This window comes from Rhinolophus sinicus, chromosome 1 (assembly GCF_057876585.1).
Source record: "Rhinolophus sinicus isolate RSI-liver-muscle chromosome 1, RSI-T2T, whole genome shotgun sequence".
NCBI lineage: Eukaryota > Metazoa > Chordata > Mammalia > Chiroptera > Rhinolophidae > Rhinolophus > Rhinolophus sinicus.
Window position 1 is genome coordinate 23394292 of NC_142501.1, and position 20411 is coordinate 23414702.

The 20411-nt window shown below is 33.5% G+C and overlaps 1 protein-coding gene across 2 annotated transcripts in view; it reads left to right on the forward strand.

Moving 5' to 3' along the window:
- CDK17 (cyclin dependent kinase 17) overlaps positions 1–20411 on the forward strand; it is an 87904-nt gene that overhangs the window by 41637 nt on the left and 25856 nt on the right. For both annotated transcript variants that reach the window (XM_019732143.3, XM_019732145.3), the window contains exons 2-4: positions 8106–8247; positions 16578–16742; positions 18525–18658. In XM_019732143.3, the coding sequence (XP_019587702.1) occupies positions 8130–8247; positions 16578–16742; positions 18525–18658 (417 nt within the window). In that variant the 5' untranslated portion in view covers positions 8106–8129. The remainder of the gene's footprint in view (positions 1–8105; positions 8248–16577; positions 16743–18524; positions 18659–20411) is intronic.

The following is a 20411-nucleotide window of genomic DNA, read 5'->3' on the forward strand; positions in this document are numbered from 1 at the left end:
AGCTAGTTCTTTTAATAAAATTCTAAAACGAGTTATTAGCTTTATTTACACTTGGTGAAAAACTGATATAAATGCTGGCTGACAAAATAGTTAAAAATTTTTTTCATTGTGGTAAATATACATAAAATTTACCATTTTAAACATTTTTAAGTGTACAATATAGTGACATTAAGCACACTCAAAATGTTGTGTAGCCATCACCACTGTCTATTTTCAGGACTTCCTCATCATCCCAAACAAAGACTGTACCCATAGACGACAACTCCTCATTACCCGCTTCCTCCTACCCCCAGGAACCTCTGTTCTACTTTCTCAATGAATTTGTCCATTCTAGACATTTCATATGAATAGAATCATACAATTTTTGTCCTTTTGTGTCTTACTTATTTCACTTTAGCGCATTGTTTTCAAAGTTCATCCATGTTGTAGCATGTGTCAAAACATTCTTTTTTTATGGCAGAATAGTTTTATTTATTTACCTGTTGATAGATGCTTAATGTTTTCACTTTTTATCTCTTATGATTAATGCTGCTATTAACATTGGTGTACAAGTATCTGTTTGAGTCCTGTTTTCATTTCTTTTGGGTATATCCCTAGGAGTGGAATAGCTGGGTTATATGGTTATTCTGTGTTTAGCTTTTTGAGGAACTCCCAGACAATTTGCCACAGTGGCTGTGTGTTTCAAATTCCCACCAGCAATACAGCTGTGTTCTATTCACATTCTCATGAACACTTGTTATTTTCTGGGTTTTTTGTTTGTTTGTTTGTTTGTTTGTTTGTTTGTTTTTGGATGACAGCCATCCTAGTAGGTGTGAAGCAGTGTCTCATTGTGGTTTTGATTTATATTTCTCTAGTGAGTAATTATGTTGAGCAGTTCTTCATGTACTTAGTAGCCATTTGTATATATTCTTTGGGGCAGTGTCTATTCACCTCCATCACCCATTTTTTAATTTGTTGTTGTTGAGTTCTTTATATATTTTGGATATTTAAACCCTTTTAAGATACATGATTTGCATATATTTTCTCCCAGTCTGTGTATTATCTTTTCACTCTCTTGAAACTGTCCCAGATGTAGAAAAAGTTTTTTGTTTTAATAAAGCCTTAATTTATCTATTTTTTGTTCTCTGTGCTTTTGGTGCCATACATAAGAAATCATTGCCAAATCCAAAATCATGAATATTTCCTCCATTTTCTCTTCTAACAGTTTTATAGTTTTAGCTCTTAGATTTAGGACTTTGATCCATTTTGAGTTAATTCTTGAATATAACCCAACTTCATTTCTTTTTCATGTGAATATTTCCAGTTTTCTCAGCACCATTTGTTGAAAAAACTGTCTTTTTTCATTGAATGGTCTTGGCACCTTTGACACAAATCATTTGATCATAGATAGATATGTAGGTTTATTTTGTGGTTCTTAATTCTACTCCATTGGTTTATGTACCTATTCTTATGCCAGTATCATAATATTTGATTATTGAGCTTTGACTAATACACTAGGTATACAATGTTGTTCAAGTTCTCTATTTCTTTATTGAACTTAAGTCTGGTTCTTCTATCCAGTGTTCAAAATGGGGTATTGAAGTCTCCAGTTATTATTGTAGAACTGTGTATTTCTCCTTTCAATTCTGTTAGTTTTTACTTAATGTACTTTCAGGCCCTGTTATTAAGTATATATATGATAATAATTGTTTTATCTTCTTTTATTAATATATACTGTTCTTGTCTTCTGTAACCTTTTTGTTTTTTACTATTTTAGTCAATTTTATATGACAAAGATATAATAATTCCAGTTCTCTCTCTAAAAGATATAATAATTCCAGTTCTCTCTCTCTTTATTTGCATGGAATACCTTTCTCTAGCCTTTACTTTCAATCTCTTTGTATTTAAAATAAGTCTCTTGTAGACAGCGTATAGATGGACTGTGTTTTTAAAAATCTGTCCTGCCAATCTCTGCCTTTTAATTGAATAATTTAACCCATTTACATTTAAAATACTGCTAAGGGAGGACATGCTTTTTCCATATAGCTTCTGGTTTCTGTATGTCTTGTTTTTTTGTTTCTTGTTCTGCAGTTCCTCCATTAGTACCCTTTTTTGTACTTTGTTGATAATTTTGTAGTGTACCATTCTGATTCCCTTCCGTTTTTCTTTTTTGTAATATTTCTAAGTTAATTTCTTAATGGTTACTTAGGAATTATAATTAACATCTTAAACTTATAACAACCTATTTTGAATAATAACAACTTAGTTCAATAATACATAAAGATTCTGATCCTATGTATCTTTATGCCCCCCTACTTATATTGTTATTGTCACAGATTACTTCTTTATACATTGTGTGCCCATTAACAGACTTATCATTTTTCATGTGTATTTGCCCTTTAAATTATGTAGGAAAAGGAAAAAAGTTACAAATCAAAAGTACAATAATACTGTTTTTCATAACTCTACTGGTATTATTTCTTCTTATGGTTTTGAGTTGATTGATGGCTAGTGTCCTTTCATTTCAGCTTGAAACTCTCCCTTTAGAATTTATTGTGGGGCAGTTCTAGTAGTAGTTAACCTCATCAGCTTTTGGTCATCTGGAAATGCCTTAATTTCTCCTTAACTCTTAAAGGATAGTTTTGCTGGATATAGAATTTTTTTTTTTTTTAATTAACGTTTGTTGGGGTGACAATTGTTAGTAAAGTTACATAGATTTCAGGTGTACGATTCTGTGTTACATCATCTATAAATCCCATTGTGTGTTCACCACCCAGAGTCGGTTCTCCTTCCATCACCATATATTTGATCCCCTTTACCCTCATAGAATTCTTGGTTAACAATTTATTTTCTCTTTTCAGACTTTAAATACAGCATTCTCAGTGCCTCTTGATCTTCATTGTTTCTGATTAAGGTATCAGCTGTTGATATTATTCAGAGTCCCTTATATGTGTCAAATTGTTCCTTTTTTGCTGCTTTCAAGGTTTTTTCTCTTTGAGTTTTGACACTGAATATAATATTCAGTGTCTTGGTATGGATCTCTTTGAGTTTATTCTTTTTGGAATTTGTTGGGATTCTTGGATATGTATATTCATTTTTTCATCAGATTTTGGTTCTTTTCAGCCACCATTTCCTAAAAAACAATTTTTTTGCCTCCTCTTCTGAGACTTTTATGATGCCTGTTGTGGGTGCATTTGATGGTGTCCTACAGGTCCCTCAAGCTCTGTTCATTTTGCTTCTTTTTTTTTCTTCTTCATTTGTCTGAGTGGATAATTTTGAATTTTATATCTTTAAAGTTCACTGATTTTGTGTGTGTGTGTGTGTGTGTGTGTCTACTTTAAATCTCTTGTTGAACCCCTCTAGTGAATTTTCCATTTACTTGTACTTTTTGAGCTATGGAATTTGTGTTTGGTTTCTATAATTTCTGTCTATTGATTTTTTTTATTACATCATTTTCCTGATTTCCTTTAGTTCTTTGTCCTTGGTTTCCTTTAGTCCTTTGAGCATATTTAGGACACTTGATTTAACATTGTTGACTAATTTCAGATTCTGGTCTTCTGGATTGATTTCTGCCATGCATTTTTTCTTGTGAAGGAGCCATGCTTTGTTGTTTGCTTATTTGTGTGCTTTGTAATTTTTTTATGTTTTTTGAGACCTGGACATTGGTAACTCTGGAAACCAGATTTTCCCATTCCATTGGTGTTTCATGGTTGTTGACGGCTGTTGCCATCCATTTGTGATTTTTCCAAACTATTTTTGCAGGTATGTAATTCCTGGCAATGTGTGGTCACTGAAGTTTCTGTTCCATTACTTCTATTAATAAAAGAATGAAGAAAAATGAACAAAGCTTGAGGGACCTGTAGGACACCATCAAATGTACCTACAATAGGCATCAGTAAAAATCTCACGAAAGAGAAAAAGGGGCAAAAAATCAGGTTCCAGAGTTCCAGGATAGTTGATTCTGGTCGTTTACCCCAGTTTATTGGTTGTTTTTGGTGAAGGGATCAACCCAATAACTTTCTACTGTGACATTTTGCATCTCAAGTGTCATAATAGTCATATATGTCTAATGTGTTTATGAATAGAGGAAAATCCTTGGTACTTTTTGTTTCCCTGGTTTGTGTGTTTGACTGTTCATACTATCAAAGGAAAAGAATCAGCCTCAGATTTCAACACAAAAGATTAAGATATTTAACTATTTTGGTTAATAAACCTATAATCATGACTGAAATTTTAATTCAGTGTTCTGTCATTGTTTTATACAATAATTTTACATGTAGTTGTAAAATACTTGTAAATACATGTAGTTCATTATTTTACAACCCAGAATTTTTTTCATTCTTGATGGAAAATAAGTGCAGTGCATACTAGTCTGAGTTATAAATGCATAAAATGTTTCCTAATATACTTTTCAAATGCATTGTATGAAAAAAAGGTTACATCTTAGGTAATTTTTTTCTACCCACTTAAAACCACTGAGATCTATACCAGCATTGTCCAATAGAAATAATGTGAATTCTATATTTAATTTTTAAATATTTTGCAGGCATATTAAAAAAGTGGAATTTTTGTAATATATTTTACTTAACCAAATATGTCTAGAATGTTTGTTTTTTTAATCATATTATCCATATAACAACGAGTTTATTTTTACATTCTTTTAAAATACAAAGTCTTAAAAATCTTCGTGTATATTTATAGTACAAGCAGTTTGGACTGACCACTTTTGAAATGGTCAGAATGAAATGCTACTTTGTTACATAAATTAATTATTTTCTTGAAGGAGAGTGTGTTGGAGTTTCCCAAGACCACCCTTGATGATTTGCTAAAAGGACACAAAAGTCATAGAAAAGCTGTTAAACTCACGATTATGATTTATTATAGCATCAAGATAAGATTAAAATGAGCAAAGGGACAGGGTGTGTAGGATAGAATCCAAGAAAAACCATGTGTGAGTTTTCAGTTATCTTCTCCTAGTGTAGTTGCATGGATAGTGCTTCATTTTTCCAGCCACCGTGTGTGACACCATGTGCAAAGTGTCAACCAGGGTTTTTACCTGAGTCTCAGTTTCCAGGGTTTTTATTGGAGGTTGGTTACATAAGCTTGGAAATACCTCCATGATTGTCTCTAGCTACTTAGTCCCAGCTTCTCTTATTCCTCCTCTCCCCAAAGGTCAAACTGATTCAGTGTTATCCAAAGCTCCAGGCATACAAAAATAGGCATTTACCATACTTTACATTATTAACATAAATTTTCTGGTGTGGCCCAAGATTTCAGGTACACAAAGAGACTTATCAGACAGGATATTTCCAAGGGCTCAGAGATTATCTCCTAGGAGCCTGTCATTGGCTAGTCCTTTGTTTGGAATTTGCAGTTTGAGGCACCCTCCCCTGCCCAAATTTGAAGAGTTACCCCTTTACTGCACAGAGTAATTCTGGAACCTTACAAAGGAAGGTGTTTCTACTATAAATTTTTACAGAAACAAAATGGTAAATGAAATTGGCAATAGCTCAATTCACCTTAAATGTCTAATATGTTTTAAACAAATGGCGTAGATTACTGACTCAAGTTAGAGCTATTTAAAGGCTGACTGTGAGAAGTAAAGAATCTTAGCATTTGGGACAGCCCTGCAGTTACAGGTTTCTTAGTTGGAATCAACTCTTAACAGCTTATTGAATGCCTCCTATAAATTCACTTTGCTTGGTTAAATACGTATATTATCTTCTAATTTTCATCTAAACCTCCATTTCTGCCTTTGAGGAGACTGAGGCTCCTGCTAACTACTTGAAAAGCTAGTGAAAAAAATCCGTTTGAAGGCATTGTAGAGCTTCTGAATCAGTCAAAACTTGAGGAATCAAGATTCAGAAGAGAAAGGAGATATATATACACTGTGCTGGGTTCCCTCTGAAGATGTTTTCGAACTCGTAAGCTGTTTTGAATAAAAGCTGAGCAGTGTGTAAGAGACAAACAAAAAGCAACCAAGGAAGTTGAGTGGAGCTTTCAATAGTTTGTTGTTGTTGTTCTTGTCCTAGGTTTGCAGTTGGAATTCTCTGAAGGGCTACACCATAAGAGTGGGAATAAACCACACATAGGCCAATCTTTATAGTGTCTGAAACTCAGTCTCAAGTCTGCTCAATCTCTGATTGGATTGAGGTGATCTGCTCCTATTCTGACTGCTTGCCAGAAAAAAATTAAATCCTCTCTGGAAGAAAGTAAAATCATCCAGTGCCTCTACGTTTTTTCCATATATTTTTTAATGCAGTCATTCACATATAATGTGTAGCACTCAATAAAAAATTACTAGGCATACTCAGGACCAACACAGAAAAATCAGCAGTAGAAACAGGTTATACAGGTATCCATAGGCTATACAGACTCTGGAGTTGCAGACGAGAGCTTTAGAATATTCTAATCTATTCATGAACATAGATGGTAAAGTGGAGAATTTCATGAGAACTGGAATCTATAGAAAAGAATCAAATAGAAATTCTAGAACTGAAAAATACAGTAACTAAAATTAAGAACACAATAGATGGGTTTAAGTGCTGATTGAACACAGCTGAAAAGAGGATGAGTCAACTGGAAGATAAGTTAGTAGAAAATATTTACCAACATAGATTTGTATTTTTGGTGCTATGATCAAAATAAGCTAAGGGATAGGAACTTTTAAATATCTCACTAAAGTATAACTCTTGTTTTTAAACTTTTGGGTGAAAGAGCCCTTATTAGTGTGTAGTTAAAAGTTTTGCTATTTTAATGTGTGTGGTTTTTAATATTTTTGTTACAGTAGTTTTGTTTTTTAAATAAGTATGGAGTTGGTAAATATGATATTATCACTTGTAAATTTGTACTCTATATCCCCCAACCTTTAAGGAAACAAAAGATTATTCATAACTAATACCTTATGCAGAATTTACTTATTCAGAGCAGTCAGCTACTTAGACTACAGCCTTACAATTAGAATATAAGCAGAATACTTACAAGTTCAAAATAAATATCCAGAACTGGATGGTAAAACATGTATTTTAATATAGGGGAGTTATAAGGCCCTGACTCTTAGATGGGCTAATGGTAATAACATGCTTGGTAATCAGGTTAACTCTGTCACCACAAATAAGAGATAGTAAATTAGAAAAGAAGTAATGGGTAAGTTATTGAGGAATTTGTTATTGAGGGTAAGTTATTGTAGCAAATACCTTGTTTGATCATGTCTAAGACTCCACTATGAATTTACCATTGATTTGATTTGTATACCGTTAAATTAAAAGAAAACTGTCTCAATTATATTTTGATATCCCAGTAATTGTGCAATACGTCATGATTTCAGAGATGTTAAAATGTGGGGGGAAAGTATGTAGTAATTGTAGTTTTAAATCTCAGTTCTATCATTTATTGTTTGTTTGACTTCAGTCAGAGAACTTCTTTGAGCCTGTTTGCTTATTTGTGAAAATGTAATAGTGTGGTCTACTCTTTAGAATTAGGGAGACTAAATGAATTAAGAGATATGAAAGTGTCTAATATGGGGTAGGCATTTGACACCAGTTAATTTGGCTTTCATTTCTTCCTTGTAAAGCTTGGCATTGTTATAATAATAGGAAGAGACTCCTGACAACTGACCAAAGGAAAAACAAAACAAAACCCAATATAGTGGCTAAATAAGAATTTAAGAAAGAAAATTTCTATTTAACAAAGTGTCAAACGTCATTCATTATTTTCTCCCCCACCCGCTCCACCTGTCTTGTCCCCAGAGTTCTATTTAAAGGTACCACTGACTGGTTCCAATATGGTTAATATTCGTAATGATAGAACCCACACATCAAAATAGTGTTGTTTTCACTGTATTGATTTAAAAAAAAATTCCTATCTTTCTAAACTTAATTGTGATACTAAAATCTCAATCTTTAGTTTGTAGAATTCCTGCTCTTTTGATGATGCTATATAAATATAGCCTTAATCAGAGTGAGTACATCTTTTTAAGGAAGGGGTTAGATTTTGTGATGTTTGGCGGGAGTATGAATTCCTCATTATATTTCTATTTTGAACATTCTTAGTAAACCGAGAACGGCATTTGTCTTAAGCTGTAAAATATTCATAGCTTTAATTTTGTGTTCATTCTGTTCTTTCAGGATTTTTCACATTCAATCGATAGGATGAAAAAATTTAAGAGAAGGCTGTCCCTCACGCTTCGAGGAAGCCAGACTATTGATGAATCATTGTCTGAATTGGCTGAACAAATGACTATTGAAGAAAATAGCAGCAAGGATAATGGTATGTATTTAGGGGATGAGGAGGGGAGGAAAGATGCTTTCACTTTTGGTTACTTTATAAATAGAATGTAAATTTACTTCTCTAATTAGTTTCTTATAGCTTCCTTTTATTTGTTTCTCTGGGTCCCTAGTTATTAGGAAGCAGAAGACTACACAGCTTGCTTGCCTGCTTCTGGAATGTTCAACTCTTACTTTAGCAGTGTTGCTGTACCTAGTCTCTAACCTGATGAATTCTTCTATCTCATTTATCTTTTTATTTTTCATTGGTTCTTAAATAAGAATACCTTGTATAAGAGTATCCTAGTTGTTAAGTAACTATTTTTAAATTAACATTTAAATATTCTTATTTTTATAGCCCACTTTTAATATAACTTAAAAGTATATAGTAAGTTTATGAGATTCCTATTTGAGGCTTCATCATAGTTGTTTATAACATTATGTATGCATGTTGACTATCCACATAGAGAATAAGGTTATTCAAATGAGTGAATCTTACTATTTTGTTGTTTTATATTTACTACAGAATTTGTCATAGCATTGGGAGCACTTACAGTAGATAGGCATATAATGTTTCACACATTTGACAGTTCTTTTTTAATAATGTAAAGTAGTAGTACACAGATGTTGATATAAAAAGAGCCTGTTAAATTGAATGGAATAAGATATAAAATCCTGATGAAATTTATAGAACAAGATTATATATTCAAAACTGAAATAGCCCTAGGGATGTCATAATAATAACCAGAAAGGAGCTTACAGGAATGGCTGCCGTTGTGCCATGATGTGCAGATTCTTTGGCAGGCTTTCCTGTCTGTGCCTGAAATTCTTCTGTTAGAGATTTGTGGCTGTGTGAAAGCATGAGTACCCCAACCCCCTCCTGGCGAATGCACGTGTCCTTGTTGTGAGAGCCAATGGGATAATGGAAAGCGCTCTGGACTTTAAGTTTAAACTCGGGGGTTGGAATTGAGGATGCACTAACATACTTACACACTTAGTTGTATGACTCTGGGTAAATAATTTATCCTACCCAAGGTTTAGCTTATTTCTTTTCCTCAGAAAGGTCATTATCAAAGATTATATGGCTCTTTGTAATATGGGAGAAGAGATATAGATGAGTTCTTTAGAAAATTTAAAATAATAATTTTAATAGAAAATAATAATTTGAATATAATTTATATGTAGGAGGGAAACATTTTGCATTTGAGTCAAATCTCAAAGATGGTTTTATCACGTCATACTTTTATTCCTCTTGCCAAGAGTAAAATTCTTCATTCTTTCTCAGACCCCTGTTTGAATTCTTGGTATTAATTAAGCCCAGTGTGTTCATTCTTAGGATTGAAGAATCTTGCCAGCTATTTGCCAGTGATGTTCAGGAGTAGAATAAGCACAGTGTATATCTTGATGGCTGGTTCCTGGGACACATTCTTAATGGGTATTTGAGTATAAGATAAACCTCTTCTTTAAAAAGAAAGGTTGTGAGTCAAAGAAAATATATATACTTTTTGGAGTGCTAATTAATATTTTATTTTATTTTATTTCATTTTTTTAAAAAGATTTTATTGGGGAAGGGGAACAGGACTTTATTGGGGAACAGTGTGTACTTCCAGGCCTTTTTTTTTTTTTTTCCAAGTCAAGTTGTTGTCCTTTCAATCTTAGTTGTGGAGGGTGCCGTTCAGCTTCAAGTTGTTGTCCTTTCAGTCTTAGTTGTGGAGGGCACAGCTCAGCTCCAGGTCCAGTTGCCGTTTTCTAGTTGCAGGGGGCATAGCCCACCATCCCTTACGGGAGTGGAACCGGCAACCTTGTGGTTGAGAGGATGCGCTCCAACCAACTGAGCCATCTGGGAGCTCAGTGGCAGCTCAGCTCAAGATGACGTGTTCAATCTTAGTTGCAGGGGGCAGAGCCCACTATCCCATGCGGGACTCAAGGAGTTGAACCGGCAACCTTGTGGTTGATTGCCCACTGGCCCATGTGGGAATCGAACCAGCAGCCTTTGGAGTTAGGAGCATGGAGCTCTAACCGCCTGAGCCACCGGGCCGGCCCCGCTAATTAATATTTTAGATAAATTGCATAGTTTGTGGGATATCTTAGTTTTAACTGTCTTAATTTATAACTAGTGGTGAAATATTGAAAATATTTTTTTCAAGTAGTACATATAGTTTATTGAAACTTTCTTTTATAAGTAACTTTAAAAGGTAGTGCAAAAGGAAAAATAGGAACTCTGTTGAGCTTCCTCTTAACCTGAGTTACCTGAAATGATACTTGAAGATGTCATAATAGACGTTGATTCCTCTTGAGTTGCAGAGATTGGTGGTAGCGCAAGCTGTCTCTGAGTTATAATCTGCTGTTGCTTATTTCCTATGTGTAACAGCACATGGATTTCACCAATAGCTTTGACAATGATACTATACCTTTCTGGCCATCTATCAGTGTCTGATAGCTGGTTTTAACATATTCTTTCTTTATGAAGTTTATCTTAAAGCATAAAAAGCTCCTAAAAATAGGTGATTCACACAGTCTTAACATGGTTTAATGAGTGAGAGGTGGTAGATTATACTTTTTAAACGATCTTCTCACATATGATGTAACCAGTTGTGAAGAAAGTGATCTTTGTCTGACAGCCATATAGTGGCAATGCTAGCTGGGAGAGGAAGAACATAGTTTATAATTGCCCTAAGTAAACTGCTTTTGAACCAATTTTTTTTTTTCTTATGCCAATTTTTAATCTCCTGTGTCTTGTTCAGTCACATTCATGAGCAGAGTCCTGTTACTCTTGATATATATGTAGGCAAGTGGCTCTCATGAATACTCTAGAACGAATTGAATGGGGAAGTAAATGTGTATCAGGATAATACTGTAAAAATCTTGGAAAAATTGTGATTCATATACATTTGGTTATACACTTAGGCACATATACTGTCACTCATACATATTCTACCTCCATCCAAATAGAATTTGATATATTAACTCTGTCATTTTGATAATTGAGTCATACTGTAAAGGCTTTAACTCAGTTATCAGTATATAATATAATTACAGTTCACATTAGCCTGCTTGTCTAGATAAGCTAGTGTGTTTGCACATTGATAGGTAGCTGGAACCCAGGGAAAGAGGAATCTTGAATTTATGTTATGTTAAAAATAAGTTGACAGTTTGCAAACTTGGTTAATTTAAGCATACTGGCCTTAACTTAATGTAGCTTTTCTTAAATGTGAAATGAAATTTTTGCACAAATTCTACAAATTTTTAAATTAAAAGATAAGAAATTTTGTTTTTAAAGTTCCTTCAAGGAAAAAGAATTCTGAATACATCAGATTTTTTTTAAGTAACTGAGAAGGTATGAATATTTAATTTAAAAAAACTGTTAAAATTAGTTTACCTAATTCCTCAAAAGGTAGTAAAAGACCCAGCAATTCTATTCCTAAGGATATACCCAAAAGAATTGAAACAAGTATTTAAACAAAATCTCATACATGAATGTTTATATCCGTAGCAACACTATTCACAATAGCCAAAAGCTGGAAACAACTCAGATGTCCATCAAGAGAAGAATGAATAAACAAAATGTGGCATAGCTCTAGAATAGAATGTTATTCAACCACAAAAAGGAGGGAAGTACTGATACATGATACAATGTGGGTTAATCGTGAAAACTTAAAAGGAGCCAGACCCAAAAGGTCACATATTCTATGATTTCATTAATATGAAATATCCAGAATAGGTAAATCCATGAAGACAAAAAGCAGATTAGCGATTGCCAAGGACTCAGAAGAGGACGTAATGGGGAGTCTGCTTAATGGGTACAGGATCACCTTTGGCAGTGATGAAAATATTTGGAACTGGAAGTGATGGTTGCACAGCATTGTAAATGTACCAAATGCCACTGAGTTGTGTGCACTTTAAAGTGGTTAATGTTATGCTGTGTGAATTTCATCTCAGACAAGTTATCTGAGAAATAGCTTTTCCTCATAGAGTCTCAATTTGCTTGATAAAAGTCTTAATACTACTTTAGACATATCACAGTTACGATACTTCAGGATCTTGTCTTTTAGTAGTTAGCCTTGAACTTACTTTTCTCTGTAATCAGAAGATATATTTAAATTATTCAATTTGATGAGGTTAGGTGACAATTTAAAATATAAGGCAGAGAATAGGTCACAATTATACTTTCAGAAAGGCAAAAATAATGTTTTATAATACATATAATATTTGGGGTTTCCAAGTGCAAAAGTTACTTCTTTTGACACAACCGAAATTCTTCGCTCAAGAAAATGAGCTGCATACTCGTGTTCCCAGGATGTATAAAAACAGATATAACAGAATGTCACTTCTCATGACTTTTTAGGATCTCAAGTAACCCCAAAAGGCAAAGATTGAAATGGTCTCACTTTCCAGATATTCCACTTTCTTGTCCTTACTCCTCAATCTCTGCATTGGGTCAGTTTATCATGTTTTTTTGAGTCAGCAAGTCTACTTTTGTGGATATTACAAGCCTTTTTTCTTACTCCCAGGTAGTTCTTTCTCCTGCTGGTCTGACACATGGTAGCAGTTATGGTTAGTTTTTGACAATAGTGGATGACATAGGATATTGTAAGTAGTGCTAACTCCTGCCAAGAGAGGGTGAGGTTGAAAGCACAGGCTTCTATTTTAACAGTTTTGAAGTATGCAATTTTAGTGGCATTAAGTGCATTCCCATAGTGCAATCATCACCACTATCCATCTCCAGAATTTCATCATCCCAAACTGAACCCTGTACCTATTAAACAATAACTCCTCATTATCCCCTCCCCTCAGCTCCTGGTAACCAGTATTCTACTTCCTATCTATGAATTTGCCTATTCAAGTTACATCATATAAGTGGAATCATACATTATTTGTCCTTTAGTGTCTGACTTACTTCATTTCACATAATATCTTAAAGGTTTCCATTACTTTTAAAAATACAGAGTATTATCTTATTGAACTGTCCAGTTAATTGTTGTCATAATCTTGAAATGTTAGAATATTTTATGATTCTCTCATGGGCCCCATTCGATTCTCTGTCTACTCTCCTTTGGTGACCTCATCCCGTCCTGTAATTTCAGCTGCTGTGTTTATGCTTACTACTCCAAAAATCGGTATCTCTAGTCAGGATTTTTGTCTGGATCCCCAGATTCATATTAAAATGCCTACTTGGCTTCTGCATATAGATATCTAATAGGAATCTCAAATGTAATATAACCAAACCGGAATTCTTGGTATCCTTGCCCCCCAAGTCTTTTACTTCCACTTCCCACACTTAACCCAAACAACTTAAAGCTCAAAATCTGGGTATTATCTTTGATTCTTTTCTCTCCTTTACCTTTCTGTTCTCCCTTTCTCCTCTCCTCTGCCATTTTAGCTTGCTGTATATTTACTACATAAATAACTTCTTAAAACTCACTGTTAATGATAGCCATTGATGCATGATTCCAATTATTGTCCTTTCGCATATCATATTTCATAATATTTTCAGCAGTTGCTCTGCTGGAGATTTCAAAATGTTCCTTGGATAGATGTTTTAAATGCAGAATCTCACTAAAAGCTGGGTGGGAGTGTGTGAAAGTCATTTCGCAGCCATTTTTGCTGGCCTTTTGGCTCTGCCTTTGTGTAATAATATATCCTAAATCTGTCTGGCCCACCATTATTTATTGCTTGGGGTACTGTAATAGTCTTCTTCTGTTTCCCTTCTGTTGATTCTCTGTCATCTGTTCTCCAACAGCAACCAGAGTGATGTTTTAAATTTTTTTTTAATAATTATAGATTCAAAAGAAGTTATAAAGATAATGCAGAGAGGTGCCTTGTACCCTTTTGTCAGCCCCCCCTTCAGTTACATCTTCTGTAACTATAGGAATAGGAATCTCCTATTGTCAGTCCCAGGAAATTAACAGGAGTAAAGTGTGAGTATAGTTCTGTGTCATTTTATCACATGTGTAGATTCATGTAACTACCACTGGAATCAAGATAAAGAGCTATTTCATTGCCACAGAGATCCCTCATGCTACCCCTTTACAGTCATCCTACCTCCTCACCTTCCATTGTCCTTTACTCCTCGGAGTGGTACTTTTAAGACATGAATCAGATCATATTACTGCCGGCTTCAAAGATACCATAACTGCTCCAATCTCAGAATAAAATTCAAATGTTTACAGTGATGTACAAACCTGCTTACTCTTTGACCTCATTTAATAACACCATTCCCGCCACAATTATGTACTGAAGCTACACTTGCCTTCTTTCTGTTCCTCTGACACTGTGGTTTTCAAAGTATGATCCTTGGACCAGCAACATCAGCATCACCTGGGATTTGTTAGAGAGAGAAATATTTGGATTCTATGCCAGACCTGCTGAATCAGCAAGTCTGGGGGTGGAGCCCAACAATCTGTGTTTTAAAAAGTCTTTGAATATGATTATGAAACATGCTCAAGTTTGAGGACTGCTGTTTTCACAAGTCAAACACTGCCATGTGTCAACTTTTGCAGTAGCTTTTCTCTTTGTCTGGAATATCTTATAACCCACCACTCACTTATCTTCCCATGACTGGCTCTTTCTTGCATTTATATTTCTGTTAAAAATACCTCTGCAGAGAGAACTTTTCTCAATAGCTAGTGTAAAGTCACTACTCATTTATTTTTCTATCACATATCTTCATTTTAATCTTTTGCTTATTGCCTGTCATTATCTGATATTTCCTTCCTCATTAGTTTCTTATCTGTCTTTTCCTCCATTAGATTTTGTAGTCTCAAAGAGCAGTACCTTGTTTGTTTTGTTCACCTCTTGATGCCCAGGGCCTGTAATAGTGCTTGTCAAATGGTAACACACACAACAAATATCCCTTGAAAAATTGAATATATTAATAGTTATGATCTCCATGTTTTTTAGCTATATTCTCTAGGATTATAAAGCCATATTTTCCAGGATAGCCTTATAGAACAACTAAAACAAATGTTGTCTATGGGCAGAATATATATATTTTTATGATTTTAGATATGAAATATTATAACCTAGAAAGTGAAAATTTTTATTATACATTCTAGCGTATATCCCATAGGGTTTGTAACTATTTAATTTATGCATTTATATCAGATTGCCCCTCTCCATTCATTATTAGATCATTATTTTACTAAACTTTACATAAAGATCCCCGAATTCTTGACCAGCCAGCTATTACCAATGAATGTACAGTCTGGGACACTTTGCACAGATTTTTCTCCGTTACTAGTTGGGTACTCCCCCTACCTCCAGTCTGGCATCTACCCAGATTAGATGAGTTGGGCCTTGTATGAGCCTTGAGGACACTTTTGCCACATCCTCCCTCTCCCTTCTTCTTTTAGGCAGTCTTCTTGGCCCTTTTGCCCTAAGCCTATACCTTGGTCTTAGGGATCCAAGCCACCCCCTCCTGCCAACTTGTTCTTGGTGTTTGATAAACCTTTACAGGTAGGGCAATCCCCTCAGCAGGGAATATCCCTACTCCTGATTATCAGCTACAAAAGAAGAGCTGGCTTCATTTTAGAGGAAGATATTCAGAGAAGCCCAGTTCCTTTTGAAATTCCTTGACTATATTCTAATATGAAAGATTAGGGTATGTCACAGAAGACTTCATCATGTCTTTAGCCTATATCGGAGCTCTTTTTTGGAGGTGGAAAGGAGTCTGGAGATTCCCTGTAAACATTACAAACTGTGGTTTCCCTTATTTATAGTTAAATGTTTAAATATTTTTAAAATGTTTCTGTTTAATTATAGGTCTGCAATTTAAAAAAAAACACACCCCTGTATTAAAAATCCCAAATTTGGGGTAATAAATTTCAGAACTTCTGCATTGATCTGTATTTAAATACTTCTGTTTTATTCACTGACATACCTTTTTGAATGTTGAGCAAATAGGGATGTAAGTTCCTTCCATCCAGGGCCATATTTTTCATATTCTACAGCGTGCCTCTTAAAGCATGTATAAGGCTCTCAGTGAATGTAGGAGTAGTATGGAAATAATCTTGAGACACATTAAAATAAGCAAAAAAATGGACCAAAAAAATCTATGGGCTATCTTAGTAGTTTTGTAATTGCTAACCAATTTTGATTATATGAGAAATGGATAATTAACTTACGAGACAAATTTCAAATATTAAAGTATTTTCTATAAGTATTTTGTCAGAAGTATTTTAATTCTAGTACTTTGTGTAGACAGCCAAACAAATGAGGTTAAATGTAATACTATAACTTTTTGTTTTGTTTTCTGTTTTGCTTTCTCAATCCTTCTCGTTTGATCCTGGATCGTGGGCTGTTACTGGAATGACTTTTGGATATTGTGAACCACAGAGCCTATTGTGAAGAATGGCAGGCCTCCAACCTCTCATAGTATGCATTCCTTCCTCCACCAGTACACAGGGTCTTTCAAGAAGCCCCCATTGCGGAGACCGCATAGTGTTATTGGAGGAAGCCTTGGCTCCTTTATGGCAATGCCCAGAAATGGAAGCAGATTAGGTAATTTAATTGTTTGTCTTTTGTTTTGTTTTTTAACTTTCTGACTGTAGGTTATGTACATAGCTACTAGGTTTTAGGTATATGGAAGTCAGCTAGTCTTTATTGTATTATATTATCTGATTTGTCTTATAAAAATCAAGTTGGGAATAAGAAAGGTAGCAGAAAGATGGAAGGTTAGAGAGAGGTAGTCGTGCTGTCACTGCAGAGGAATAACACTTGAAAACCTGTTCACCAGGAAGAAAACAAAACCCTTAAGAGGTAGATGCAAGATTTCAAGATGTGGCAGTTTGAGATGGTGCTTAATTTAGAGTCATACCTTAGTAATGCCAGATTATCATCAGATGATAGCTCAGTACAATAATTAGTGTATAAGATTGTCACCTGAGTTGTTACTCTTATGTCACAATGTCATTTTTAATATCCAGGAAAAATGGATATCTGCAAGATTCTGTTTATTTCTCTGTTTTATTTTATGGTTTTTATTTATCATGTTTTCATTTTAAAATAATTTTGAACACAATTATTTTGTAGTCTTATGACATAATTATATTTACTGAAGTTTCAGAGGGCTTTAGTCTGCTGCTTGCTTACTCTAGCCCTGGTAGATTATTTCCTCATGTGTTTTGTTAATTTGGGGAGTATGAGCTTATCTACAGTGGGGTTTTTCTCTATGGGAAATGTATGTACCCTTTATTCCTATGGGTGTTACCCTACAGAATGGTGTGTTGGAGTTGGCTCACACTGGTTCACAAGAGATGATTGTTAAATTTTTAGCAACTTTGCAGTCTGGTTGTTAAACATAAACATATGTAAATTTAAATTACATAAACTTACAATTGAACTAAATTAAAAACAAAGGTAATGAATACTTAAAAGTAATTATTTTCCAGTTATTTTATTATGCTTTACTATTGCCAGTGCTTTTGGTGTTATTTGTTTCTGTTGTATGTGTATAGTCAAAGTACTATGTAATGTTGTATACATTTCTTCCCACTACATGTTAAATGATGTCATGTTGGTAGCTTGAAGTTGGCAAGGAGGAAGTATTTATCCCACAGAAATTGGAAAACTTTAGATGAGGGCTTGATTTACTGTTTTGTCGGGAGCTGACAAACTTTTTGTAAAGGACCAGATAGTAAATTTTTCAGGTGAGCCATATATGGTCTCTGTTACATATTCTTCGTCTTTTTAAAATAACAATTTAAAGATACTAAGACTATTTTTAGTTCAGGGGTCATACAAAAACAGGTTATGTTTGCTGACCCTTGGTCTAAACTTTAAAAAATTTTTTAAAGAATATTCAGAGAACTAGCTCATTTGGTTGTAGATCCAATGGCACATTATTTAATACTAAACTAAATAAAAGGCAAAAGACAAGGTTTCTGTTTTAGCTCTACCTCTAAGCTGTGTGACCTCTGAAAGTCATTTAACCTTTCAAGGTCTCAGTTCCCAGATCTGGAAAATGAGAGAACTAACTAAATCCTTATTGTTATTTCCTGTCTGTAATTTTATTCAATCTTGATAATAATTTGAGTGTTAGTTTTTTTCATAATTTTTCATAATGTGAAAGTATAAAAGGATTTCTTACTACTGTCATAAGACATTTTAATTATGTTTTGATCTATTTAACTGCATACCTTTGGTACCCAGAGTGTACAAGACTTTTTATGTCATGATTTTTTACATGTTGGCTGTCTACATCTTACCTGTAGTGTTAATAAGTTATGTGACATAGGGTATAATACATACCTCATAAAATAAATGTCTCATTTTTTAATACAGATATTGTTCATGAAAATCTAAAAATGGGATCAGATGGTGAGAGCGACCAAGCTTCTGGGACATCATCTGATGAAGTCCAGTCACCTACAGGTGTTTGTCTTAGAAATCGTATACACAGACGGATCTCAATGGAGGTAACCATTTAAGAACTATAAATATGACTCTGTGTGTGTGTGTGTGTGAAAACACACATATATGAAATAGATTAAATGCCTATTTGAAAATTTTCGTGAAGGCAAATGAAACTTGTAAGAAAGTTGTTTCTTTGCATTAATGAAGAGTAGTTTTGAGAATATTTCCTTTTTCTAGTTATGTACTATCCCAAGACAAGTATACATTAATTATATTTAAAATTTTGCAGAAACACTATGTAGGTTCTCTTTAAAGGAAACATGAATTTTCAAAAATTCTGGAAATCAAAATAATATATTACCAAAGTCTTTTTAGAAAATATGATTTTAATTCTGTTTTTGAGATTCATCTATATACTTTATCTTATAAATATTTCCAATTCCAAAAGGTATACATACAATAAGCACCAGCTTTTTTTTTTTTTTTTCTTTACATTATAAATATGGGTATCATTTCTTTTATGGTTCATTATACCTACTAATGTCTGTAGCACATATAAGTTATTTCTTCACGTAAAAGAATGAAGAATTCATTTCCTTTTCTTTGTCAATGTTATGTATAACCTTGAGGACAGAAGTTGATTATGAATGTTATCATTTCAGTATATACTGTAGAATAAAATAGTTTTTTCTAAAAAAAATTGAGCATGTTTTAAAATAAGAGTATTGTTAACTTTTTTCAGTGCTGTTGTGTTGAGATAATGATGACTAGGGTATCTGTCCTGTTGGTTGATTGCATTTTCATAATGCAATAATAATAAAGATTGCTTCTGAATCAGTTAAGGAAAGCAGTATCAGTTTCTTGAGTGATTAATTAACATTTTCATCTCTTAAGATTAACTTGATATCTGTTTATATCACGATATAACATCACAATAATAAAAATAATATTTGTTTTTCTTTACCATATATATTATTTTTTTATTATATGTTTAAGTTTTATTTACTATTAGGATCTGTATCTAGACTTTCTCATTCTTCCATTGAGCTGTATTTATTATTTTCCCAAAGGTGACACACTCTTAATTTTATTCTTTTTATTGTATATTTTAATATCCAGAAGGACTGTTTTCTCAGCATCCCCCCCCCACGTACATACTCTTATTTATTTTAGAATGTTTTTTGCATATTTGTTTATTCTTCTAGATAAATTTTAAATATTTTGTTTTCTTCCAAGAATAGTATTACTGTGATTTGTCTGAGTTTATCTAAAATATAAAACTAATATAGGAAAACCATTATCTTTCAATTATTTCATCCTGTCTTTTGGGAACATGGTTATATTTTTATACTTAAGTCATATATCTCTCAAATATTTATACAGTTCCTGTACCTCTCAGTTTTGTTTCATTGTTTGGTTACTATTATGAATAATACGGATTTATTTTTATAGGATTTATGTTTCTTGGTGTCATAATGTAAGCAAGATTCCCTTTCAAGTTTCTTCCAGTTCCAATTCTATAATTAAATGAAATAGAAATGCCTTTTACTTCTTTCCATTGTCATAGCAATAATAAAATATTTCAATTGCTGTGTTGCATACAAAATTATATAGTATCTACTTGGTTAGTTAATTTAAATCAATCACATTTTGTGGTAATCTTTGTCTGTTGCTACCATATGATATAATAATATCAAGGTAAATTCCACGTCGAATTTACCAATGGAAGGAATTCAGAAGTAAGTGGGTTGCAAAGTACCATTTCTGTAAAACTGAATTGTATACTTTGCTTAGAGTAAATATGTTTGTATTACA